At 32.2% G+C, this 23896-nt stretch overlaps 1 protein-coding gene across 2 annotated transcripts in view; it reads right to left on the bottom strand.

The window, feature by feature from the left end:
* The window catches only part of LOC113516391 (uncharacterized), a 135677-nt gene that overhangs the window by 11866 nt on the left and 99915 nt on the right, over positions 1 to 23896 (bottom strand). For both annotated transcript variants that reach the window (XM_052898758.1, XM_052898759.1), the window contains exon 3: positions 1374 to 1588. In XM_052898758.1, coding sequence (XP_052754718.1) covers positions 1374 to 1588 — 215 coding nt within the window. The remainder of the gene's footprint in view (positions 1 to 1373; positions 1589 to 23896) is intronic.

The raw sequence follows: 23896 nt of genomic DNA, 5'->3' as shown, positions 1-23896 counted from the left end.
CGGGATTTGTTAGTTCTATAACAAATTTCCGGTAATATGTATGTATTTAATAAATAATAACTTAGCAAAGTTTCAAAAAGTACACCGATAATCCAAAACCGAAATATCAGTATTTTGGATCTCTTTAACAAAAGTTTTCTTTTTCACCCGAATATTCGAATCCAAAAAATCTGTAAATATTTTATTTATCTACGAGAATTGATGTTGTTAAGGATCGATGTTGGTGTATCTTCGTAAAGATACATACATTGCAAAAATTATGATGTGCCAGAGGTCCTTACAAAAATGCCGAAATTATTAAAACATTACTTTGACCATTAAATTGTGGAACCCTAAACAGAACCAAGATATTTATTTATTCACCTTTATAAATATGTAACACACCTGGCTAATCACTATCCGGTGTGGTGGGTGTTTAAATTATAATAAATCATAGTATGAAACTGTTTCATCTATCTATACTATAATACATTTACTTTTTTGCGAATAATCCACATCGTTAATTTTCTGAATATCGATCTATTGATTTATTCCAGAGTCAAAAACTAAAAAAAATACTATTAACATATTCTAAAATATTACGTATCTATGTTTTATTAGAATAGCTTTATATGATAGTGAGTTATAACTTACACTGTGCAATATGTAAAATCGCACAAAATACAGAGATCTTAATTAAATTACATTATAATGTAATAATTTATCCAATTAAAAGAATTCCCACTACTATGCGGTGGAAATTGCAGGCATATAAATATACAAATAAAAAAAAAACATAAGAAAGAAAAATATAACTGAGGAATATTTGAAGTGGCAAATATAAAGTAGCCGGCAGAGAGTAGTGTTTACACCTGCGGCCCTCGACACAGTAATATCCGGTCGAGTTTTAGTATATTGTTTCCACTCGGTGAGACCTGAGCAAACTTGACTCACGGATTAATCCAATTACACTGTTTGCTAGCTAGAAGTTCATTGCAGTTTGTGATATTATCGACTTGGATCTGTTCACCTACGCAACATGAGTCACTTATGGTGAACTTTAATTCTATTATTATTGATAATAGGTATTATTCGTCTTTGCTGTTGTAAAAATCATTAGAGACAATGGCCTTTAATAGCATTACAACCAATGCTGGACACGTCTTGCTAGGATAGAAGGATTTAACCTAATACTACCACGCTAGGCAAGCAGCTTATTATACGATTATATCTAGAAATTTTCTTCTTTTCTGTCATTACTGTTACTATTATTGTAACGTTGTTACGAAATTTCTCTAATTTACGTAGTTCCGTATAATTTTCTTTGTCAATAAACAATGAATGCGTGTTGAATTGCCGATATGATGACGATGATAAATAATGATGACACTTACTACGACATCAACGCCAGGTAGAGGAAACTTCCTGCAGGGTTCGATATCTCGAGGTACGTGACGGAAGAACTCCTTGCCATCCTTATACCACTTAACAGAGTAGAGCACGTCAGTGGGACTGAGTCGCCAGTGGCAGGAGAGCTGCGCACGAGTGCCGAGAGGCACGTGCGCCGGTACACGCAGCTCCAGCAACTCTAAGCTTCTCACGCCGCAATCTATCAAAAAAATTTTGTCATCAGTAAAAATAGATTTTAGCAAGACGTAGCATGAATATAAAAATATATTATTTATGTTATTAAAAGCCTATCGAACTATAGGTAAATAGATGAAGTTTAACTTCTCTCGGCCAAACATGTATATATATATATATATATATATATATATATATATATATATATATATATATATATATAGCTTTCCTGCCACTTTTCTCAAACATGCTTGGAAATGTGAGCATTATTTTAACAATCTTCTTCGAGATAAATCAAAATTGCCGTACTGGCCAAATACAAGCGGGCAGCGGCCGGCAAAAGTTGTATGAAAATCCATATCTGTCGTGTTTTGCGGCCAAATAATAAATTTCTATGTAAACTCATATCTGTCCAGTAATTTAAAAATGGAATGACCTTCTACTTCAAAACATGGCTACCAAGGAGGTAACTAATAAAAGGTTTTATTTAAATTTCGAACTGGTTTGCAAATAGAAAGCTGTTTATTGAAAAAAAAAACAAAGAAACATTATGGCGCGTAAAAAATTATTATTGTTCGTTATTTGTCATTGAACTTAAAAAGTAAAATTGTATTTTTATTTTCCGCGCATTGTTTGAGAAAAGTACTATACAAGCCTTGGCCACAACTAGGCATTGATGTACTCACGTATGTGTGCCTCGGCAACGCCTCGGCCCACATTTATACATTCGTCCATCAATGCCTCAGTTATATATATATATATATATATATATATATATATATATATATATATATATATATATATATATATATATATTTCATTCGTTAAAATTTTTTTAATCATTTAATGAAAATTAATAATGAAAGTTTAGGATTTTTCATTTCTTTTTACTACCTGTATAAGGTATACGCTAACTAAAATTCAAAATTTGAAATTAGTGAGATTGCTAAAAGTACTTTAACTAGCCATAATTCATAAACTACAAGGTATAATTATTAGATATATTGGCAATATAGCTAGTTGTAGGATGTCCTCTTAATCACTAAAAATTAAAATTTCGCGCTTTATCCACAATGAAGTTACGGCTCAAAAGTGCCATTAGTTGCTTCGAGAAAAGAATGATATGGCCGTGCTCGCGTCAATGGGAGATTATTCGTATTCTTATTTGATTAATATCTTATTAATTTGCAAATGTGTTTGTTGATTATTAACGTTAATCAAAAATAGGCAAAACATTTTGTTGCACTTTTCTAATATCGAGATATATATATATATATATATATATATATATATATATATATATATATATACTCTTAGAATTTCAAATCATATTTTTTTTAAATCTTAAAAAAATATGATTTGAAAAAAAAAAATAGCTAATAATACTATTTTTATTACTTTTTTTATTTATATTACTACATGTACAATGTTAAGAGCCAACTCGCCTGTACCCAGGATTATGTAGGATTCTGAATGCTCACAGCGATCAAATTGACATCAATTTTGGACCCACAAACAGCAGATATAGCTTATTGCGGAAAATCTTAGACATAAGTTCTTAATCTACTTATTATTCAGATAATCTTATTGTTATTGTTAATGATTTATTAAATATTATAATAGTGCATGTGGTGTTCGCGTATAAAAGACTTTTACATTAGGCAAAATTATTTTTTGTGTTATTAAGTTGCATGTAAAATATAAAAGTTGTATGTGAACCTTATTAAATAAATAAATAAACATGTATTTGTTTATTTAGCAATACATTTTTATCAGACCTTTAATTTCGTCGAGTGAAACGAAAATGGAACTAACGCGAAAATATTTCAATATATTATAAACACATAAATAAATGTTTAAAAACTGTTGTTTTGCCTTCTATTGTTTTTATTTGAATTCCTCATATATTTTTTATATATATTTAAAATATTAGTAGTATTTCAAGATTGTAACTGACGGTGTTAAAAATCTACAAGAGTAACATTAAAATTTAAATATCTATAATAAAATTCATTAAAACAGCAAATTTTTCGGCAATATTTTATTGTATGCAGTACGGGTATTTTTATTTGCCTGTAGATAGCGTGTTATGAAGGCAAAAATCCATTAAACGCCACGTCAAATAATTTCCCATGTGACGCGCTCGTGGCCCGTAAAAGAGGCACTATTGCCCTCGCCCAACGGATAATATTACTTTACGACCCGCGGGGCGAAGCTCGAATGTAAGTAAATTGGTGAATAAAGACAACGAGCTACCGAACTGTTACAATACACGACCCTTACAATTTAACTATTTCGTAATTAATTATAGACAGATTTAATCAAATATTTTTTTGTTAAATTACCTAGTACAGCTATAAGTTCTGTTACAAATGAAAATGCATTTTTTTTTATAAAGTAATATAATATTACTAAAATGTACACCTACAAATTTATTAGTCTCAACAAAAAATAAAAAAATATTGTATTCAAAATTGTCACCTTTGGCTTTTATACAGGCCTTTAATCTGTCTGGCCACAAATCTATAGATTTACGCACTGTTTCTAACAGAAATTTCGCCACTGCTTGCTCAAAAGATATTTTAGGAGATTCAGTATCGCCGTGTCGTTTAAAGAATGTCCTTTAAAACTGACCATAATTTGAAGTCTAAAGGGTTGAGATCTGGCCTAGATGATGGCCAGTCTTCAGTTCTTATAAAGAGAACCGGAACGTTGGTTTCAAGCCAGGCTTGGGTAGTTCGTACCTTGTGACCAGATGTAGGGTCCTGCTAAAAAGTCCACGGTATATTTTTAAAAAGTGTATTGCTAAGAGGTTTCACAACACGATCCAAGATTGTATCTTGATACACTTTGGCTAAAGTTTTCACTCCTTTTTCACAGAAATGTAGTTTTGTAACTCCTTGATAAGACACGTCCCACTAAACCATTACTGACGGAGGATGATGATCACGTTGTGCCTTTTCAACCACTTGAGCAGCTTCTTTAGAACTGTGAGCGTACACTTTCTAATTTTGCTTGTTGTAGTGTTCTTCAATCGTGAAATTTTTTTCATCGGTAAAGAGGATATTTCTGTGCCTTTCACCTGCATATCGCGACAGAATGCGTTTTGATCGATCCACTCTCTTTAATTTTAAAGATTGATTTAAGGCATATTCTTCATTCATTTCTGAAATCTTCATTCATATCTGTATATCAACGATAAGCACCGAGATTCAGGTCTTGTTTTATAATACGCAACAGAGTCCTAGCGGAAATCTTCATTTCTTGCGATAAGATTTTTTGCTTCCTAATGAGGTTTCGACGCATTCTGGCTTTAACAGCATTAACAGCCTTTGTAGTTCTAATAGCACGTGGCCGCCCCGATCTTTACTGGTTTTCGACAGAGGAAGTGTTGTTGTGTCTGTTGATAGTACAATATACGAAAATACGGCTGATACTAAGCTTTTGAAGTGTCTGGAATATAACCGACGGCTCCGTACCCACTTTGTGCAAGGCAATCACTGCAATCCTATCGAAAAAAGTTTTTAAAATAATAAACGTGTTTCAAATTCAAAGTAATTAAAATGTTGAAAAACAGAAAAGTTTTTATGTACCTAACATTATTTATGGCCAGACTAGTTATAATACAATAGTTATTTCATTTCTGTCATTTAATATCGACTGTTGATTGAATTTTAAGCCTCCTTCCCTACAAACTACAATTAAATCTCATTACCAACAACCACCGATGCCCTACAACAAGGAAAGGGGGCACTGCAGATGCGGTAAGGACTCTGATCAGAAACTGCAGCAGCTTAGGTGGCTAGGGTCGTATACCCGTGTGTTCTTACTCTATAACAAGACAGATTACTAGAAGAGAACATCCCTAGCTGTCTATTTTAGATAATGAATTATTTTAGATAAAGTATTGTCCAAATGTTGTCTACCTGTGGACCTCAGTTGCACTTGTACTTGTCGTCAAACAACGGCAAACAACATAGTTGTTTGCCGAAGTATATTTCGGTTTGATGGACGTATGGTAGTAAAATTACTAGGCGTAAAGACAAAACACGTTGAATCTTAGAAATAACAACACTACCACAGATATCTCAGCGTGTACGGTGCTATTCATATTAAAACACATGTTCATTATTTTGGAAAAATCTTAGATTAAAAAAATCTTAGAAAGTAATGAATAGATTTCATATCTGTCACTATTAATAATGACTAGAGAATTTCTTGTAAAAGGTATTTTTATGAGATATTTTTGTATTGAAGATCAATACAGTCACCATCTCTATTTTGATGCGGGTAATGATACGTTATTATAAACACATTCCCCAAATATTTATAGTAAACAAAACTAAATAAATGTCTGTTTAGAAATGTACACAGACCGAGTGTGAATCATGACTTTGAAAAGACGTACCTTTTCAAAGCCGCAATTATATCTCAAAATACGTTCGTTTGTAGATATACAGTGCTGTCCACAAAGCGTGTTATTTAAAGACATTTAGAAATAAACCTATTAAAGTTTTTTTAACATTTTGTGCATTACCAACGTTTAGGACATTACAATTCATACTTCTCGTTTGATCTATTGCTAATACGAATATGAATATTATGCGCTCTTCTATTTTTTTATTAAGCAAGCCTATAATATAATAGTTTCTATTAAGAACGTAATTATCTATTATTATATATAAAAGAAAATATATTTCTAGTGTTGCAGGTGTTCTTGGTCGGCGGTAGTCACTTACCATCATATAAGCCGCATGCTAAGTATGCGAGTATACCAAAGGTAATAAATATCAAAAAATGTAGATTTGCACTACAATAACATTTATAATAAAAAAACATTCAATCTGTCATCATAATCATGACAACCGATCTTCTTACAGCAGAAGAATATTAGCACACTTTCAATGTGTATTAGACTTTTACGATTAGCGGCGTTGTCATGTATTGATTGATTAAATTATGTTTTTTTTATGATAATATATTCCTACTACCTAACATTATTAATCTGAAAGTGAATTAGTTTGTTTGATTGGCGCTTTAATAGTTCAACCAATCGTTATAAGTCTGAGATGGATAAGAGCATAGACAAATGTTATCTCGGTCAATCAATATATTCATCACAAAGTCGTAGTTGCGCATAAAAACGTGTATAGTAGTATTGAAAAACCAGAAATCTTTAGTATGGTCGTTGTTTTAGAAACCGTTTGTTAAAAACATTGAAATAAAGAGGAATATATAGATGGATTGTAACGTGCACACTACACGCTCTAAACTCTTCTAAGTGAATAGTGGACTTTTGATAACTTCAAAATCTGAACTAGTTTATATAATCTAGCTTCAGAACTATAACTGGATAAATCGAGAAAATCCTACATAGAGTTTAAAGTCCGTACTGTTTTTTATTAGTTAAGATTGATACGATTTTCAAGTCCGAATATAACTTTCTTTTTATGCAACTTACAATGGCTAATAAGTTGACAACCTACCTAATGGAAAGTGGTAACCGTCGCCTATAGACGTGAACAGTACCATAACAGATTTGAATGAATTCGAAAAAGACGGAAATCACGCTTAAAGAGAATATCAACTGTTTTTCAAATTATAAAGAAAGGAGAATATTAATTATAGATTCATTAATGACTGTTCGAAAAATATTTATTATTCTGACAAATAAACAGCTTATATAACTTAGTCATCACGAGTAGGTACTCTTTGAGTCTACTCGATAATATGCCATTATTACGACACGTATCACTCTAAAGGATAATACAGTTGCTCTCACAGAACGGAAACAACAAAGTGTGACGTCAGCGACGCGACGAACCGGCGTGCGACACCTCTCAACCATCAAGTGATAGTACACGTTTCAGGTTATGTAGAGGGAATCTGACTGGAATAATCCATAATATAATATGTATATGTATGTAACACAATCATCAGTTTGTAATATTTATAAGCTCGTATAATAGGAGTCCAAAACTGAGGTTTTTTTTTTTTAATTAAATAAAACATAATAATGAAATAAATTAAACAACGTAAATACTAAAATAATAATACCTTTTAGAAACGACCGAATAAGGTCGCTGTTCAAAATTAACCTTTTTACATATATTGACAATTGTTGTTTTTTATTAAAAAGAAAATTTTTTAACAATTGAAATAGAACAAAAAATACATACAATACATCAAGTCAACAGACGGCAATTTCATTAACAATTCATATAATATAATTAATAAATAATACCTATATACAACAAGAACCATCATATTTTACAAACAGTCGCTCTACGACAGAACCCTAAAAAGAAATATAAAAGCAATAATATAACTCCGTAAGTAGGAGTACAACCTCCTGGAAAGGGAAAAAGGAATGATTGATAATGGTCTAACAGCACCGTTGCTAGCAATATATCCTGTCAGGTCGACCTCCACGCGGTTCTCCCTGGAAACCATTGTGGTTAATTCTTATCGAATTTTTCAAGAGGAACCTACTGACCTGCCACTATCCTCACCTTTCCTCAATCACTGCGGCACTGTCTACGTATATCGATAACTCAGACATTTAATTTTATTTTCACTAAAAAAAAAACTCCCTGAAAAAGGAGTGGAAAGAATTATTGTTAATAAATCTAAAAAAGCAACAACGGTCCTTGCCTATTTATGGGTGAAAATGGAATAGTAACCCCACCTGCGCTAACGTTAGGTATATGGTGGTGGGGCACCAGTAAGAGATACTAAGTGAGAATGATAACAAGTCAGTAGGCCCATTGGCATAAGTATAAAATAAGAATTAATTACAATGGTTTCCAAAGGGAACCACGTGGAGATCGATATTTCTAGCAATCGAAGTGTATATTGTTAGCATGGGGCTTTAAACCTCTATTACTAACAATCTCTTACCCCTCAATCATCTAACTAACCTGACTTCATAATCATCTGTTATCACTCACTTGTCCTCCGCCGGCGTATACAAACGGCGCGGGCGGGTCTAATTATATTTTCACCCATAAAAAAAAACCGTGTATAAAATGACAAATATGTATATGTAACAAGCAACAAAATCCCGTCAAATATATTATCCTTAGTAATCTGCTTACTAAAAAATAAATAGCATCAGTTTATTAATTACTAAGAGCAGCACGTATTAAGTACCAAAAATGTTGGTTTTGAATATGCAATGAGGTTTGATGCCACCGGTCTCAGGTGTGGCAGTAAACGAGTATAACCGACAGTAACATATGGTTTCAATATATGTTATCAGAAAGCCGCTTCCCAAATATCTTCTGTTTGCATCTTTTATTCTATTATATACCTACAGATTCCTACAGATCTAGTTTGAGAAGAAATACTTTAGAGTATCTTTTCACACGACTACAGTAAAGTGAAACGGAGGTTATTATTTTAGGTGCAAACAGATGTATTACGTGTGTTGCAAGCAAGTTTCTTAATGTCGTCGGTTGGAATTTTCATTTCAAATTTCAAAAGAGGAAATTCTCATGCTCTGACGTTAATAAAACTCGTTCCTTTAATAAAACCTACATAGATTCAGAGGATAATTTTTGTATGTATTCGTTTTAAGCACTAGAGAATGGACATTTAATTTACTAGCTACTCGTATATCCCGCGACTTCGTCTGTGGCCTTATCGTGATGCTGAAATGTTCATCACCCTCCTTAAAAAATGAGCAATCAAATGCAAAAGTAATTTTTAAATCCAACTAGTAGTTCCGAAAATTTGCGCATTTAATTAAAAAACTCCTTCGCTTTATTATAATAGGTGAGGTGATATAATTAATATAATTGTTTTATTTTTTTATATACACCTATCCCCCGATTTACACGGTACTTGTTTTACACGTTTTCGCTTTTACACCCAAATAAGTTTTTTTTTTCCTTAGTAATGAAAAAAACACGTTAATTAAAATAAAACGACATTACACTATGAATAATATTTTTATTTGTAAATATAGCATAGAAAAACGTGAGTGCATAATTATTTTTATAAATAAATAACGTCGTCCAAATGTAATCCGTTACAAAATCGTCACGGCACTAGAGTTAGATGTTGCAAAATCATATAACATGAACAAAGCTACAATAAGAACAATAGTTCTAATAAGAACAAATGAAAATTTTTATTATTATTTTTGTGTACACCAAAAATATTGAAAAAAATCACTGCTGAAATAGCAAAATTATGCCATTTTCTCTGCGGATGTTTTCTTTTTTTAATTCATTAATTGACCGCGGGTTAGTGTAACTCGGGGAATAGGTGTACAGGGTGGCCCATAAGTCCTTAGTAATGAAAAAAAATTAATTAAAATAAAACGAATTACACTATGAATAATATTTTTATTTGTAAATATAGCTAGAAAAACGGGAATTATTTTTTGTAAATAACACTTTAAACGCCTTCTGAAATTGTCGATGACTGCGCGGCAAGGGATGTTTTCTTTTAGGTCATTAATTGCCCCACAAAAAAAAAAATCCATTGGAGTCAGATCCGGGCTACGTGGTGGCCAGGAAATGTCTCCTTTCTTAGAGATAACTTTGTTTGGAAAAAGTTGACGGATAACGGGCATAGCAGTATTGAAGGTGTGGGAAGTTGCTCCATCCTGTTGAAACCATGTTCGGGCATTAAAGCCTGTTAAATTAAAGTTTTGCAATTTTTGTGTGAAAAACTCGTCGATCATGGCCACATATCGCTCCGAAGTAACAGTAACAGCACGCCCTCTGCCGTCCTCAAAAAAGTAAGGCCCTATGATGCCATGGGCTGACATAGCGGCCCAAACTGTAACTTTAGGGCTATGTAAGGGCTTCTGGTACTCAAGTTTTGGATTAATCGGGCTCCAATAGCGGCAATTTTATTTACTAACATGTCCGTTAATGTGGAAGTATGCCTCATCAGAGAACATTATGTTATTGAACGAAGTAAACCAATTAAACATTTCATTAGCATAATTCACTCTCTGAATAGCATCAGTTTCTTTTAATTCTTGCACCAACTGAATTTTGTAAGGGTGCATAAATAAATCTTTCTTCAAAATCCGTTGCCACGATATCCTGGATACGTTTAATGCACTGGAACGCTTACGAGTTGACTGTGTAGGATTTTCACGAATAGATTGTGCCACTGTGTCGATGTTTTGTTCCGTACGTGATGTCCTTGGGCGACCCAACCGCGGTTTATCTAACGTCGAACCGGTCTCCTCGAACTTAACAACCCAATTCTTAATCATTTGGAGAGCTGGGGTGTCATCAAAGTTGTGTAAACCTTTGTGTTCTCGAAATTTACGCCTCGCAACGGTTGCCGAATTGTTGTTTTGATAAAACTCGCGCACACAAAACGCACAGTCCGCTCCGGTGAAACGCTCCATCGCGACTAAATTCCCAGAAACCGAAGTTACTGCCCCCGCTTCCCCTGCACCGCTCACGCGCGCCATTTTCGTTTAATTCAAATTTTACTTTTCTAAGGACTTTTGGGCCACCCTGTATATATTTTTTATCGATTTTAATAATTATAATCGTTATAACTAAATTTGAATATATAAAACAATAATAAATTAAGTGACGCATGGCAATAAGCTAATTTACTAAAATGGAACAATTTACCTAATAGGTTAACAATAAACTCGTCAAGTTAATAATTCAAACCATGTCGTGTGAGGTGTGCATTGTGTCAATCTTTTATTAATATATTAGGAAATGGAAGCATTAGTGCAGAGGCAGGTTATAACCACTATTTAACGGTACAGTGTAATTAGATCTATGTGACGTGTGTCGCCACCCCTTTTCATCCTCAGGATCTCGTAAGAGTTAAGTATAATACAGTAATACAGAGTATAATACACTAATGCAAGAGTAGGAAAACTCGAACAAATACCTATGCCAAGCCATTCTACTACGTTAAATTCTAATATGCTCGAAATGTAAGCGTGTCGATAGTTACGCTCGCTATGACTAAGAATTATAGTTGTGAACCTAGACGTCTAACATGAAAAGAAATTCCTAATTTCCGAACTCAATTACGTGTTTTTGTTCATACCAAAATTGGTCCAGTAAATGAAACCTAATATTTCATACATACATACATATCTGTCACGCCTGTCTCCCATTAGGGTAGGCAGAAACAATGGATAATATTTCATTTGTCATAAATACCGTAAAAGTCCACACGAACGATACTTTAACACCGTGTTTCGTTTGGCTTCCAAATTTCGGAAAACATTTCATGATAGGCCCTCTGTTTTTATATATATATATATATATAAAATATAATTATAGTTTATTAGCTGTGACTTAGAAGTATCAGATAGCTGACTGATAAGGTTTGTCTAAAATGCAAGCCGGAATTCTACGAAAGGGGCTTGACAAAGAACTTCAGGCTTGGACTTCAAGTTGCTTCAACTTATACGTATAGTCCTGGTTTTCCAGTATTTATATACAACACATAAATGTCTCTAAATGTTATAAAAAAAAAACAAAATACGCAATAAATAAAAGTGGAAATAAATTAATTTCATTATTATAATATTTCAATCCTTTACTGTAAAATATAAATGCCGCAGTATCCCTATACGTACCGTGTACACCATCAGCGTCTTACTCTACTTCCGATTCAGTTAAGGTATAAATATTGCGTATTCTTCATAAATAATAACTTCAACCCACGCCACCACCATGGGTACCATAGACGTCATAGGGATGCTGTCTTGATCATAATACTGCTCATTTTTGTAGGTGACGGTTACTACTTTCCATCAGATATGTATATGTTTATAGTGTAGCTTGTTTGAGATTCCAAGTTACTTAAACTAGTAGTTAAAGTACATTAGTAGCAATTTAAGTTGATGAAGAATGTTATTTTTAGTGAGACATTAAATTAAGAGATTAGTCAAACCATATAAAAATGGAATCCGCTAACATTATATCGATTTGCCCATTCTCATAAACTAACGAGTTTATCAAATTTTATTGTCGTGTAAAAACATATGCTAAATCTATTTAGTTCTAGACAACTTTCATGATCAAGACTTATTATACTCAGAATCTACAAGTACTCTCTGAGGAAGAAGTTAAGAATTACTAAAACCAACATGAATGCATGTGACGACTGATGAAAGTGAACGAAACATGGCCAGCATAAAATTAGGAAATATATCTCTATTATATCTGTCATGACATAACATCGCGTGCCTTACACAATATCCACTAAATGTTACGGTTGAAATCTAGAAACGTCTCATTGAAACGTCGAACGTTTCAATAAATGTCATGCCAGCGTGATGGCTAAATTATCATGACGTATTATCTATTTGTATCGATCCCCGTAGATAACCTCAATGTTATCCATGCTTTAATCCCGACCCACGATCTATTTCATCGTAACAAAATTTCAAGGAAACATGTTTTTAATAAAATGATTGAATCTTAAGAAATCTTTTCATAATAAAAGCGACACTTTTATGTATTTCATCTTAGTGTCATTAAGGACGAGCATTTAGAAAAGAAGAGAAAAAACAATACACAAGAAATATAAATAGACACCAAAGCTACGCATTAAATACAACTGATTTCTTTAAAATCAGTGATGTTGGTCATATGAAAGAGGTTAGAAAATAAATTTTAGTTAAAATCTTAAATATTCATATTTAAAATTTACTTATTAACTTTCAGACTTTCGCGCTGCAAATTTTACAGTTTTAAGAGACAGGAATTAATACGATCATTTAAGTAAATCGAGATAATTCGGATAAATTTATAGTTAACCTCATCATCTTATCCCCTCATCATCATCTGATTATTTTAATTCTCGATTCTTATAAACCATAAAATTTACTTAAGTAACGAATGAGTCAAATATAAACAATCTTATATCTAATCTATACTAATATTATAAAGAAGAAAAATTTTATTTACAACCGACTTCAAAAAGAAGGAGGTTCTCAATTCGGTTGTATTTTTTTATGTTTGTTGCCTCATAACTCCGTCAGTAGTAAACCAATTTGTAAAATTCTTATAGATTGGTCTCATAGATTTTTATCAAAATAAGTTTAGTTGTTTAGTTTTTAAATCAAAATAACTGGTTTTGCCACAACTGAAATATTTTTTTTATTTAATACAATCTTAATTTGTATGTTTGTTTGTAATAACTCAAAAACTACTTAAATGATTATAAATTCTTTCATCTATAAAGCTTCTTTATCAGCGAGTAATATAGAATGTTAATTTTACAAAAATAAACATTCCTATGAAAATTGCAAGAAAGCAACCCAAGGTGCTACAAATTTTACTTATTTACCTTTCTACCTGTGCAAAGTCGGAGCGAATCGCTAGTATATATTAGTATAAAAATAGAAATAACCTTAACTATCTCAGAGAAGAAAATATTAAAAAAATAGTAAAACCTAAGTCTTATTCAAACCTTATTTGAAGGTGATATATAACTCAATAGTCACGTATAAATCAAAGTACATCGATTTAAGAAAAAACAGATTTCATGAATTCTGTTTTCTTTTTTTATATCGTTGGCTATTTACTTATGTTATTCAGGGTCTCGTCCTTACATCGTATATTAGAGTAATAAAACCTTACTTCCATTCTTATAAGATTAACTCCGATACTGCAATTACGGTACATACATCGGTATAATGACGATAATAAAATAATATCAACTGGAAAAATTATATAATTAATTACACATTTTTCTTTTCTTTCATTTGTTAATAACATAAATAGAAGTACTTCTAACCAATTGATTAATAACCAAATAATAATTAATTTACCATTGGAGGAATTTTGTCAGTAGTTGCTAGTGGCAGGCGGGTTGGCAACTGCAGTTTGGCTTTTGCTGATGTTTTAGCAGGGACACTGCTGGCCATCTCTCGTTAATAATACAATAATGATTTTTAAAAATATGTAAAAATGGTTCTAGTTTAATTTTTTTATAATTTTGCTTGAAACTCTATGAATAAAAAAAGCAAAACTATAAAATACCTACTATCTATTACAAAATATAAATATTCCGCCCGTGTGATCCAGGCATAGAATAGGCTATCTCCTCCTTTCCCGTGGGTGTCGTAAGAGGCGACTAAGGGAGGGTGAAGAATGGGCAGCAGCCTTCCTCTTAAAACCTCTCTAAAGCATTTTTTTAATGGGTGATAACAAAAAGGTAACTCCACCCGCGCTATCGGTATACACTGGCAGAGCACCAGTGAAGGATGATTGGTGAGGATGAAGCAGGTCAGTTAGCCGATCGTGATGAATTCAACAAGAATTGTTCACGATGATTTTCAGGGGACCACGTGGAGGTCGACCTAATAGGGCATATTGCTAACAATGGGGCTGTCAAACTCCATTGCTAACAATCGGTTTCCCCCCGCCTAACTGGGGTTGCCAATCCGCCTGCCAAGCATAGCAACTACTGGCAAAACCCCCCAAGAAGAAGGCTTATGACCAGCAGTGGACAGTTAAATGATGATGATAAATATATAAATATGTTAGTATAACATACTAAATATACACTCTGATAAAGACCATAAACTCGTGGATACTCTATGCGACGCTACACTCCACTAGTTGTGTAACTACTTTTCTTCGTGACTATGAAGTACGAAGCGGCTTTCTATGTCTGAATTTATGAACTTACATTCTTCAAATTTCAACTAAAGTCAAACTAAATGACATTACTTTCCAATTCAGTTCAAATAATTGGTTTCATCCGATATTCCGTCTGTGTCATACTCAGTAAGCCATTACGGTACAGCAAAGCTGTTTCCACGAAAACATATAATTGACATTTAAATTACGACATTTGCATTATTAGATACATTAAGATGATTCTTTTTATTGTTATTTAATTTATTCCTGACGTTACTTTTCTGTTTATAGAACAGTAATTAAACAAGACCACTCAGACACAGTAAGCTTATCATTTAAATTTGGGCTTTAAATTATGTTTTGTACTTTAAGTATTAATTTACATGTCTATTTAAAGCATTTTTATACAATTATTCCTTGTTGATAATAAACAGATATTTTATATAACATATTAGCGCTTACACTTATTGGACTCGACTTTGTAATATCATTCACTAAACCTGCATCTAACATAAATTTTACTAATTAATAGGATAATGAAATTTCATATTCGACCATTTTTCTAATTGTGATGTTACCAATTTTAGATATATTTTTATAAAACTTGTAATTTTTTATGACTTAACGTTTATGAGATGACAGGAAAAAAGTAACTTTTTGTCAACCTTTAGGCTTTTGTAAAAGACGACTATAAGAATTCAGCATAACAGCCTATTATGAAGAGAAAACCCAAAATAACACCCATTATCAAATCCTATGACTGTCATAATAACAGAAGATAAGATGTACCAAAATAGTTTTACCAGAACGAAACTATAAAAATTGTCTGCTTGGATATCATTCTGTTAATTTCTACCTCATGCTTCCAGGTAGTGGAATGAATTCCCGTCTTTAGTTTTTCTCTTACAATATAATATAATATATAATATAGGAAATTTAAAAAAAATATACCTACAAACATTTAAAGGACGAAAGCACACAAGCAACTCCACTCATGTTGCATGTGTTCATGGGTAGCGGTAGTCACTTTTTACCTGGTGGACCGTCCATTCGTTTACCTTCCTAATAATAAAAAAAAAACACCATATTACTCGTGTTTCCACCGTGCAGCAGTTGTACTTGTATGGCTGTAATTCAGGTTCAAGGGTAGGATACGGCAGTAAAATTGCAGAGTACAAAATCATAACGGCATAGCCCTCAAGAATGGTAACGCATACCATAGGCATTACAGTGTACTCCATTGATCATAGTGACAATTATATTTATAAACGCCAGTTATCACTTTTCGTCAAGTAGGCCGTCAAAAATCTTCAGTCTTTGAACTCTTTCCTTCTACTCTTCTTTTAAAAAGTCCCGAGCTCAGCAGTCTCATATTGATGGGCTATGGTAATAATGATAATGAAACACAAATTTAGAAAATACCATGCCGGAATTGGTTCTAATTATTGCAAAATTTGTACAAAATTTAATGCAGTCTCCTATAATAAACACTGATAATAAAATGTTTGCTTATTTCTCTTGCGATTACAGTGAATGCATTGTATGAAATTGTTACAAAATGGCGCTACAATACAAATGGGTAGCGACTAGATTGGCCATCTGTTTTATGTTCAACTCAAGTGGCTCGTGTAATAGTATCAATACACTTCGCACATGGGCCTCAAATTGAGTGCCTTTTAATCGCACACTCACATTGATTAGCTGTCTGCGGATATTCATTCACACATCTCAAGAGTAATAAGGTCGTCCATCATCATTTGCCATGTTAGACATTGCTCATAAAAATATTTATGGGTAAGAGCAATAGAAGAAATAGACTACGTAATTTATTTTTATTTTAAGAGAATACAACGTAAAGTAGGTATTAACATCGAAACAATGCAGCACCTACACAATTTTGCATCTACTTGTGCAAGTGCGGGTAATAGGAGTATAAATATCTCATATATAAACTAAATAGATGAATAATTTTTTATTATTAAATTATATTTCGTTATAGCCCACAAAATACGGAACGGTTTTATATAAAGAATTAAAAAACATACCTATATCATAAATTATAAAAAGTACAACTAAAAATATATTACCTTATTTACAGGTTTTACTAAAAGACCTACATAAATTAAATAAATACTAATAAAAAGACAAGACTGTATCAATCATCTGTATTCCCAAAAGATTAAGAATGACCTCGAAACACTACAAGTTTTTTACTGTAATCTTTTGGAAAGAACTATAAAGATCTTTTAGTTTAGTTTTACGTTAACTAGAGTCTCCCATTGGGGACGACAAAACTTAGTCCAGTTTAACCCCGCTAAGACACAAGCTTGCGCGTGTACCGTTAAAAAAAAGCCATTTGCTGTAGCTCCACAGTTTCAAAGCATGTCTCTTAACATCTCTAAAAGCATTGGGATCCTTGGTATCGACATCTCCAGTGATGTCCAATTCCGTGGCCACCTCGAAAATGAGGTGAAGCTGGCATCCAAAAAACTCGGTGTGCTCAATAGAGCGAAGAATTACTTCACACCGGATCAGCGATTAATGCTCTACAAATCGCAAATTCGGCCCCACATTGAGCATTGCTGTCACTTATAGCACTTAAATACCAGCTCAGCTCCCTTCGGCTCGTTGCAACGACGAGCTATGAGAATTGTCGATGATCCCACATGATGTAATCATGTTACCGATTATCGATACCGATTTTCCACCCGCTCTCAGAAGCTTTGCTATAATTCCTAATAATCTAATTAATGATTATTATTTATTATAAGCATTTGAATTTTTACCATTCCGGGTATATGTGTACTCCCTATCGATAGCAAACAGCCACATTATGTGGCCATATCATCTAAAACAGCTTTCTGTATATTGAAAGTAACTTTTAACCTTTTATCACTTTAAACTTCAAAATTTTCTCTCTAAAGCTTTTAATTTTTACCAATGGAACTATTTTTATAATTTATTTTAATATTTATAAGGTGTATCTTAAAACATCACCAAAGCCTAACTGCGGTTGCCACCCCGCGTTATATTTTTACTTAAATCTATTAAAAAATTAATTCATATTCGTCCTTACAATAGAGATTTTGCTATGGTATCAAATTGAAATTTTAGAGATAGGTTTGGAGAAATGACGCCCCAGGATTCCTGTTCCAAGTTTGTTTACTAAACACTGTTATTGTTAATACTAGTATTAGAAAAAAGTCCAAGTGAGTCATCTCTCGTCATAATCAATAGATATTATGTAGCAAGCACAGCCTATATCAAATACACTTATTGAAATAATAAAGATGGCTGCTAGCTAATAAAAATACTTTTGTGGCTATTATAATTATGTGTATATTAACGATGGCATCTAAATTAGTCACGCAACTTGTACTTGTAATAGCCGCGCCGTACTTAATTCGCGGAGCGTGTTCTATGTCCATTCATATTTACTTGATACGACGACTAAAATATGCGCGCTGTTTTATAAAGTTTATTTAATTGCACTGACATTGACTTTTGATGCTCGACTCCTGACTAAGAAAAGGTAATATTTTTCGTGTAGGTATATACTAGACTAAATTCATACAGGTAAATAGAAAGAAGGGAGGAGGGATTGTTAGCAATGAAGTTTGACAGCTCCACTGCTAGCAATATACCTTATTAGGTCAACCTCCACGTGGTTCCCCCTGGAAACCATCGTAAACAATTTTTGTTGAAGTCGTCATGATGGACTAACTGACCTACTTCATCCTCATCTATCATTTCTCACCGGTACCCCGCCAGTATATAACGATAGCGCGGGGGGTTGTCATTCCATTATCACGCAGTAAAAAATAGAAAGAGGGGAGAAAGGGATTGTTAGTGATGGGAATTAGCAACCCCATTGCTAGCAATAAACCCTATCAGTTGGGGGGAAGGGATTGTTAGTAATGCAGTCTGCATTACTAGGTGGTCCCCCCCGGAAATCGTCATAATTTATTTATTGTTAAATTTGTCACAATGGACTAACTGACCTACTTCACCTATCATCCTTCACCTATCATCCTTCACTGGTGCCCCGCCAGTGTATACCAATAGTACAGGCGGGAGTACTATTCTATTATCATCCCTTAAAAAAATAGTAAGATAAATTAGTATTTTATTTAAGTAAATATGTATAACAACTCTACGCTTAGCGTAGAATTGTTCGCGACCATCAGTGCATTTTTTTACTTTTAGCATATTTAAACCCATCGTAACTTCTAAACGAAATAATTAAAGTGGAATTTATATGTAATAATCGAACTTCAGTATGAAACTATTTAGTTGGATAAGGATTAATATCATGACACAAATGACATAATATTTCGATTCTACCCGCGTTTTGACTAATTTGAACAATAAACGTTATTGTGCCTATACCATAACACTCGTAGCTAGCCTTTTCTGTGGCTAATTATAAGGACTATAAATATATAGAATATTATTTTATGTTATTACTAATAGTTTTAGCAGCGCACGCCAAATAATGATTTTTGTAAGCAAATTTTTGGACACCTCGAGTAAGTTTAATAGTGTTCTGTAATTTTTTTGAAAATAAAATTTAACCCGTGTACTAATCGATAATAGAAATTTCTATAGGTGAAAGAATTTTTAAAATCGGCTAAGTAGTTTTTGAGTTTATCCAACATAAACAAACATACGAAAAATCTAATCTTTATTTTAATACTAGCTTTTGCCCACGACTTATACACCGGCATTATGTTCACTGACTAGAATCCAAAGTATATCTTTCTCTCTTCCATATCGTACCTATATACCAAATTTTAATGTGATTACTTACAACTATATTACAACGAAAAATAATGAGTGTCGATAGTCTACGTAAACGAGAAAAGAGGTTTAGTCCGAAAATGGGAGCCCAATTCCACGTGAACTTACTTACTATGTCAAAGGAATACAATACCGCGACTAGGACAAAAATATATTATTATTAATCAGAGAGAAAAGTGTGCCAAATTACATTCAAATCTTTGATTAATTTTAGACTTAACTATTTAATGGTTATGAAATAAGCTCCTTGCCGAGGTTTTCCCAAGAGACTACAACAAGAGGTTCTTCAAATGGTAGGTAAAGAGGTTGCTCCATAGCCGGCAACGCGCGCGTAATACCTCTGGTATACCAGGCGTTCATAGGCTACGGTAACCGCTTACCATCAGGTGGGCCGTATACTTGTTTGCCAGTGGTATAAAAAAATTACAATAATATAGATCGGAATCGATACTCATAATTTCACTTAATACCCATTGCAGCATACTTCAATTTAAGAGCATTCACAACGAAATATGGCATCATCTTAATTATTTGTCAATTTTCAACACACAATTAAGCATGTTTCGAATTTTCTGATTTGTTATTTAAAATTCCTAAATAAAACTATTCTAATAACGAACTTAACCGCTAATTATAGAATATATTGCATAAAAGTCTACTACTAAAAATATTGAAAATTAAATAATTATTTTCGAAAATTGACAGGTAATTACGACGCTGCCACACTTTATCAAGCTAGATAAATATTTATTAGTGAAAGTGCTATTATAGTTAAAAATACTAAAGGGTAAAGATATGATGTGTCCTAATGCGGATATTTCGTAAAAAGTCTGTAAATGTCATCTTGACCAAAGTGATTCATTGCTACATAAATAATTATTACTATTAACTATTTATATAAGTATATAACTATTATAAACGTTCTTAATATTGAATTTGTACATATTTAGTAAATACCTTTCCTATGAAACTAGCGTTAAAGGAACCTACCTATATGTTTTTTATTTATAATGTACTTTCTATTTTCAAGTAAGTATTATGCAATAAGAAAGTACATATGAACTTATGAAGAACAAATAGCTATTGAAACTCGCTTTTCTTTCATAACGAAGTCTGGTTGCATGGTTACGTAAGTTTTTTAAATCATTCACGTCAATAGCAACTCAACATTAATAGAGGACTCTTAGTTTTTTTATAAAAAAGAGGGTAGTTTAAGGGTCTTATTATTAATAAACGCAGCAGCTAATTTAGGAGCTAATTTAAAACTATTTTAATGAAAGCGACGTAATTTTTATTTTGGAAATTCGAATTTAAAATCATAACATTTTTATGCATCGAATTTTTGTTTTTAAGCATGCATAAATATTGATATAATCTAGGATAAATAGGATGTGTCTCTTTTATAAGAATTTAGAAATTAAAGACAAATAAAGTTTGATACAGTTTTTTCGTGCAGTGAACGTCTTTCTGTTTTGAGATCGGGTAAATAAATGTAAATTTTTAGTAGTAGTAGATCCTAAGTTTAATTTAGATTTAAGCCATATACATCCAGATGAAGCGTCGAGTATAAAATGACATGCAAAAAACAATCAATCAACTGTTGTTTGATGCTATGTCGTTTTTTTCACACTTAATAGAATTTGAAATTCAATCATTCAATTCGATCTCTTAACAGAAAAAAATGTTAATACTGTGTGACAAAAGTTTAAAAAAGTTCCGTTTTTATTGAAGCATTTGCAGAAGACCTAAACATTATTGATCTAAGATCATAGAATTCCATTGCCACTTACTAGACAAGGAACTAAAAATGAATGTACGAGTATGTATATTTTTGTTTAACAGTACCTCATCTAATTTTGAAAGCAAACAATGTCGGAGTTGTGAAACGGTCCGGAGGCGAGTGTCAATAAAATTCTCGCTCGCACCCGGTAAGTGTCTCACAAGTAAACGGTTGTTGTGCTTTTTATGTGTAATTAAACGACAGACGACGTGAGGACAGACTGCTCGACATATTTATGGGCTGCCAACGAACGTTTCAGTGATATTTTCCTTGGTTTTATGTTTGGTATAAAATTAATCAATAGAACTTCACAATAGATCATTATTCTCTCAAACAACTACTAATTATTTGGTAGTGCAGCATCCTTGTATATTATTATTTTTTTATTATTCTGATCTTGACACACACATCCCACATACCATGCCCTATGTAAATATTCACAACGTAGATCGCAAAATATATCCGACTTTTTTAAGTCTTTCTATACAAGATACAAGGAAAAAACTATAGATATTATTAATGTATAGGAATATAAAAAAAAAATTATCGAAACTGTAGTAATGAAAGTTCCATTTCACTAAAAAATAGAAGCTCATTAAAAGATTTTATCGTTCAAATTCAGTAAGTAGATTATCAATAACTGAATATAGAAGTAAGTGTCTGATATAAACAGGAATCTTTTTCATTAGAAGCATTATACTAACCAATCAACTTGCTAAACTTACATAGAAGCTTCCGATTTTAATAAATCTCATGACAATAAGAATTTATTAGGGGATCCTCGCCCCTCCCTAGCTACACCAATATGTACTGTTCCTTAAACAAAAATCCATGAATTGATTCAGTAATTAAACCATTAGACCACGAGGCACTCCAATGTTGTAATCAAATATTTTTGTATGAAAAAAATGTGATATATTTTTAAATCAACTTGAAATAATATTAAATATCCTACATAATAAGGTACTTCTTCAACTTCTGATATTAAATAACATAGGTTGTCAAATAACAACAAACGTGCCACATTTTGAATTAAAATAAAATATTGCTCCACTTCTGTTCATTTCATTCAAGGCCCAGATTGAATACCCAATATCTTTGAAATAAGTCGAGTAATTAATTTTGCTCCAGTTTAATATTAGGTTTTCAGATTTACAAAATTTTAAACGAAACTTGTCTTCGAACAAAACAATAACAAAACGTTATTTTTAGATTGCTATTAATAGAAAAATTTAAAACAAATACAGCATTTATATATTAATAATTAAAATAGGTAATTTATTTATATAAGTACTAAAATATTTTTATTTAGGTATTTGTTTTTAAAGTCCCTTGCGCTGTTGTTACTTACTACTCTCTATGCTCATTTTATTATCAAAAGATATCTTCACCTTTACATTCATTGTCACTAAATATAAATATATTATTGTTTTTAATGAGATATAGAATATCGTAAATTATTAGAATAAAAAAAAATCATTTTTCTAGTAATGCTTAGGATGTATATTTCACCTAAAACAAACTCACGATAAGTATGAAACATATGTTATATGAAAGGTTGTAGGGATTTCGAGTGCTTGATAGGTGTGTTATAAGTATAAAATACGATCCAAACGCTTATCCTTTCACACACATTGATAAAGTTTTAGCGCGTTTGAATGGCAATGGCTGACATTATCGTAAAAGTCGAAACTTTGTGTTGAAATAGCTCCGGCGAAACATAAGGGGTTCACGTACAATTGCTAAAGTTTCTAATATACTAGGATATACGTCCCTATTGTTCGTATAATATCTCATAAAAATGTCAAATTGTATAAAGTGTCTCTATCGTGGTCCAATGGATCTAAGTTATCCGCTCGCGATTAATAAATTGCAGATCGATATTTTGATGAAGCTAAGCATTTACGGTGAGTTCAACATTATAATATCCACAAGGTTGATGTGTAACATACTTCAATGAAAACTAAGTTTGTTAATTGTCCCAAATAACTAGGTTAATGAAAATTGGAATTGGGGCTAAACTCATGACCCTTTTAGAAATTTAAAAGAACATGAATAAATAGAAAATTTGTAGTTATTCTCTAATAGCTGAAATTTGTGCATTTGTATAAAACAATATTATTCATATTATTATTATAAATCAATAAGACATAAT

Source organism: Galleria mellonella, unplaced genomic scaffold, assembly GCF_026898425.1.
Source record: "Galleria mellonella isolate WM207_F2 unplaced genomic scaffold, CSIRO_AGI_GalMel_v1 utg537, whole genome shotgun sequence".
Classification (NCBI taxonomy): domain Eukaryota; kingdom Metazoa; phylum Arthropoda; class Insecta; order Lepidoptera; family Pyralidae; genus Galleria; species Galleria mellonella.
Note: the sequence above shows the minus strand (reverse complement) of the source record. Positions and strands in the feature narration are given on the sequence as shown.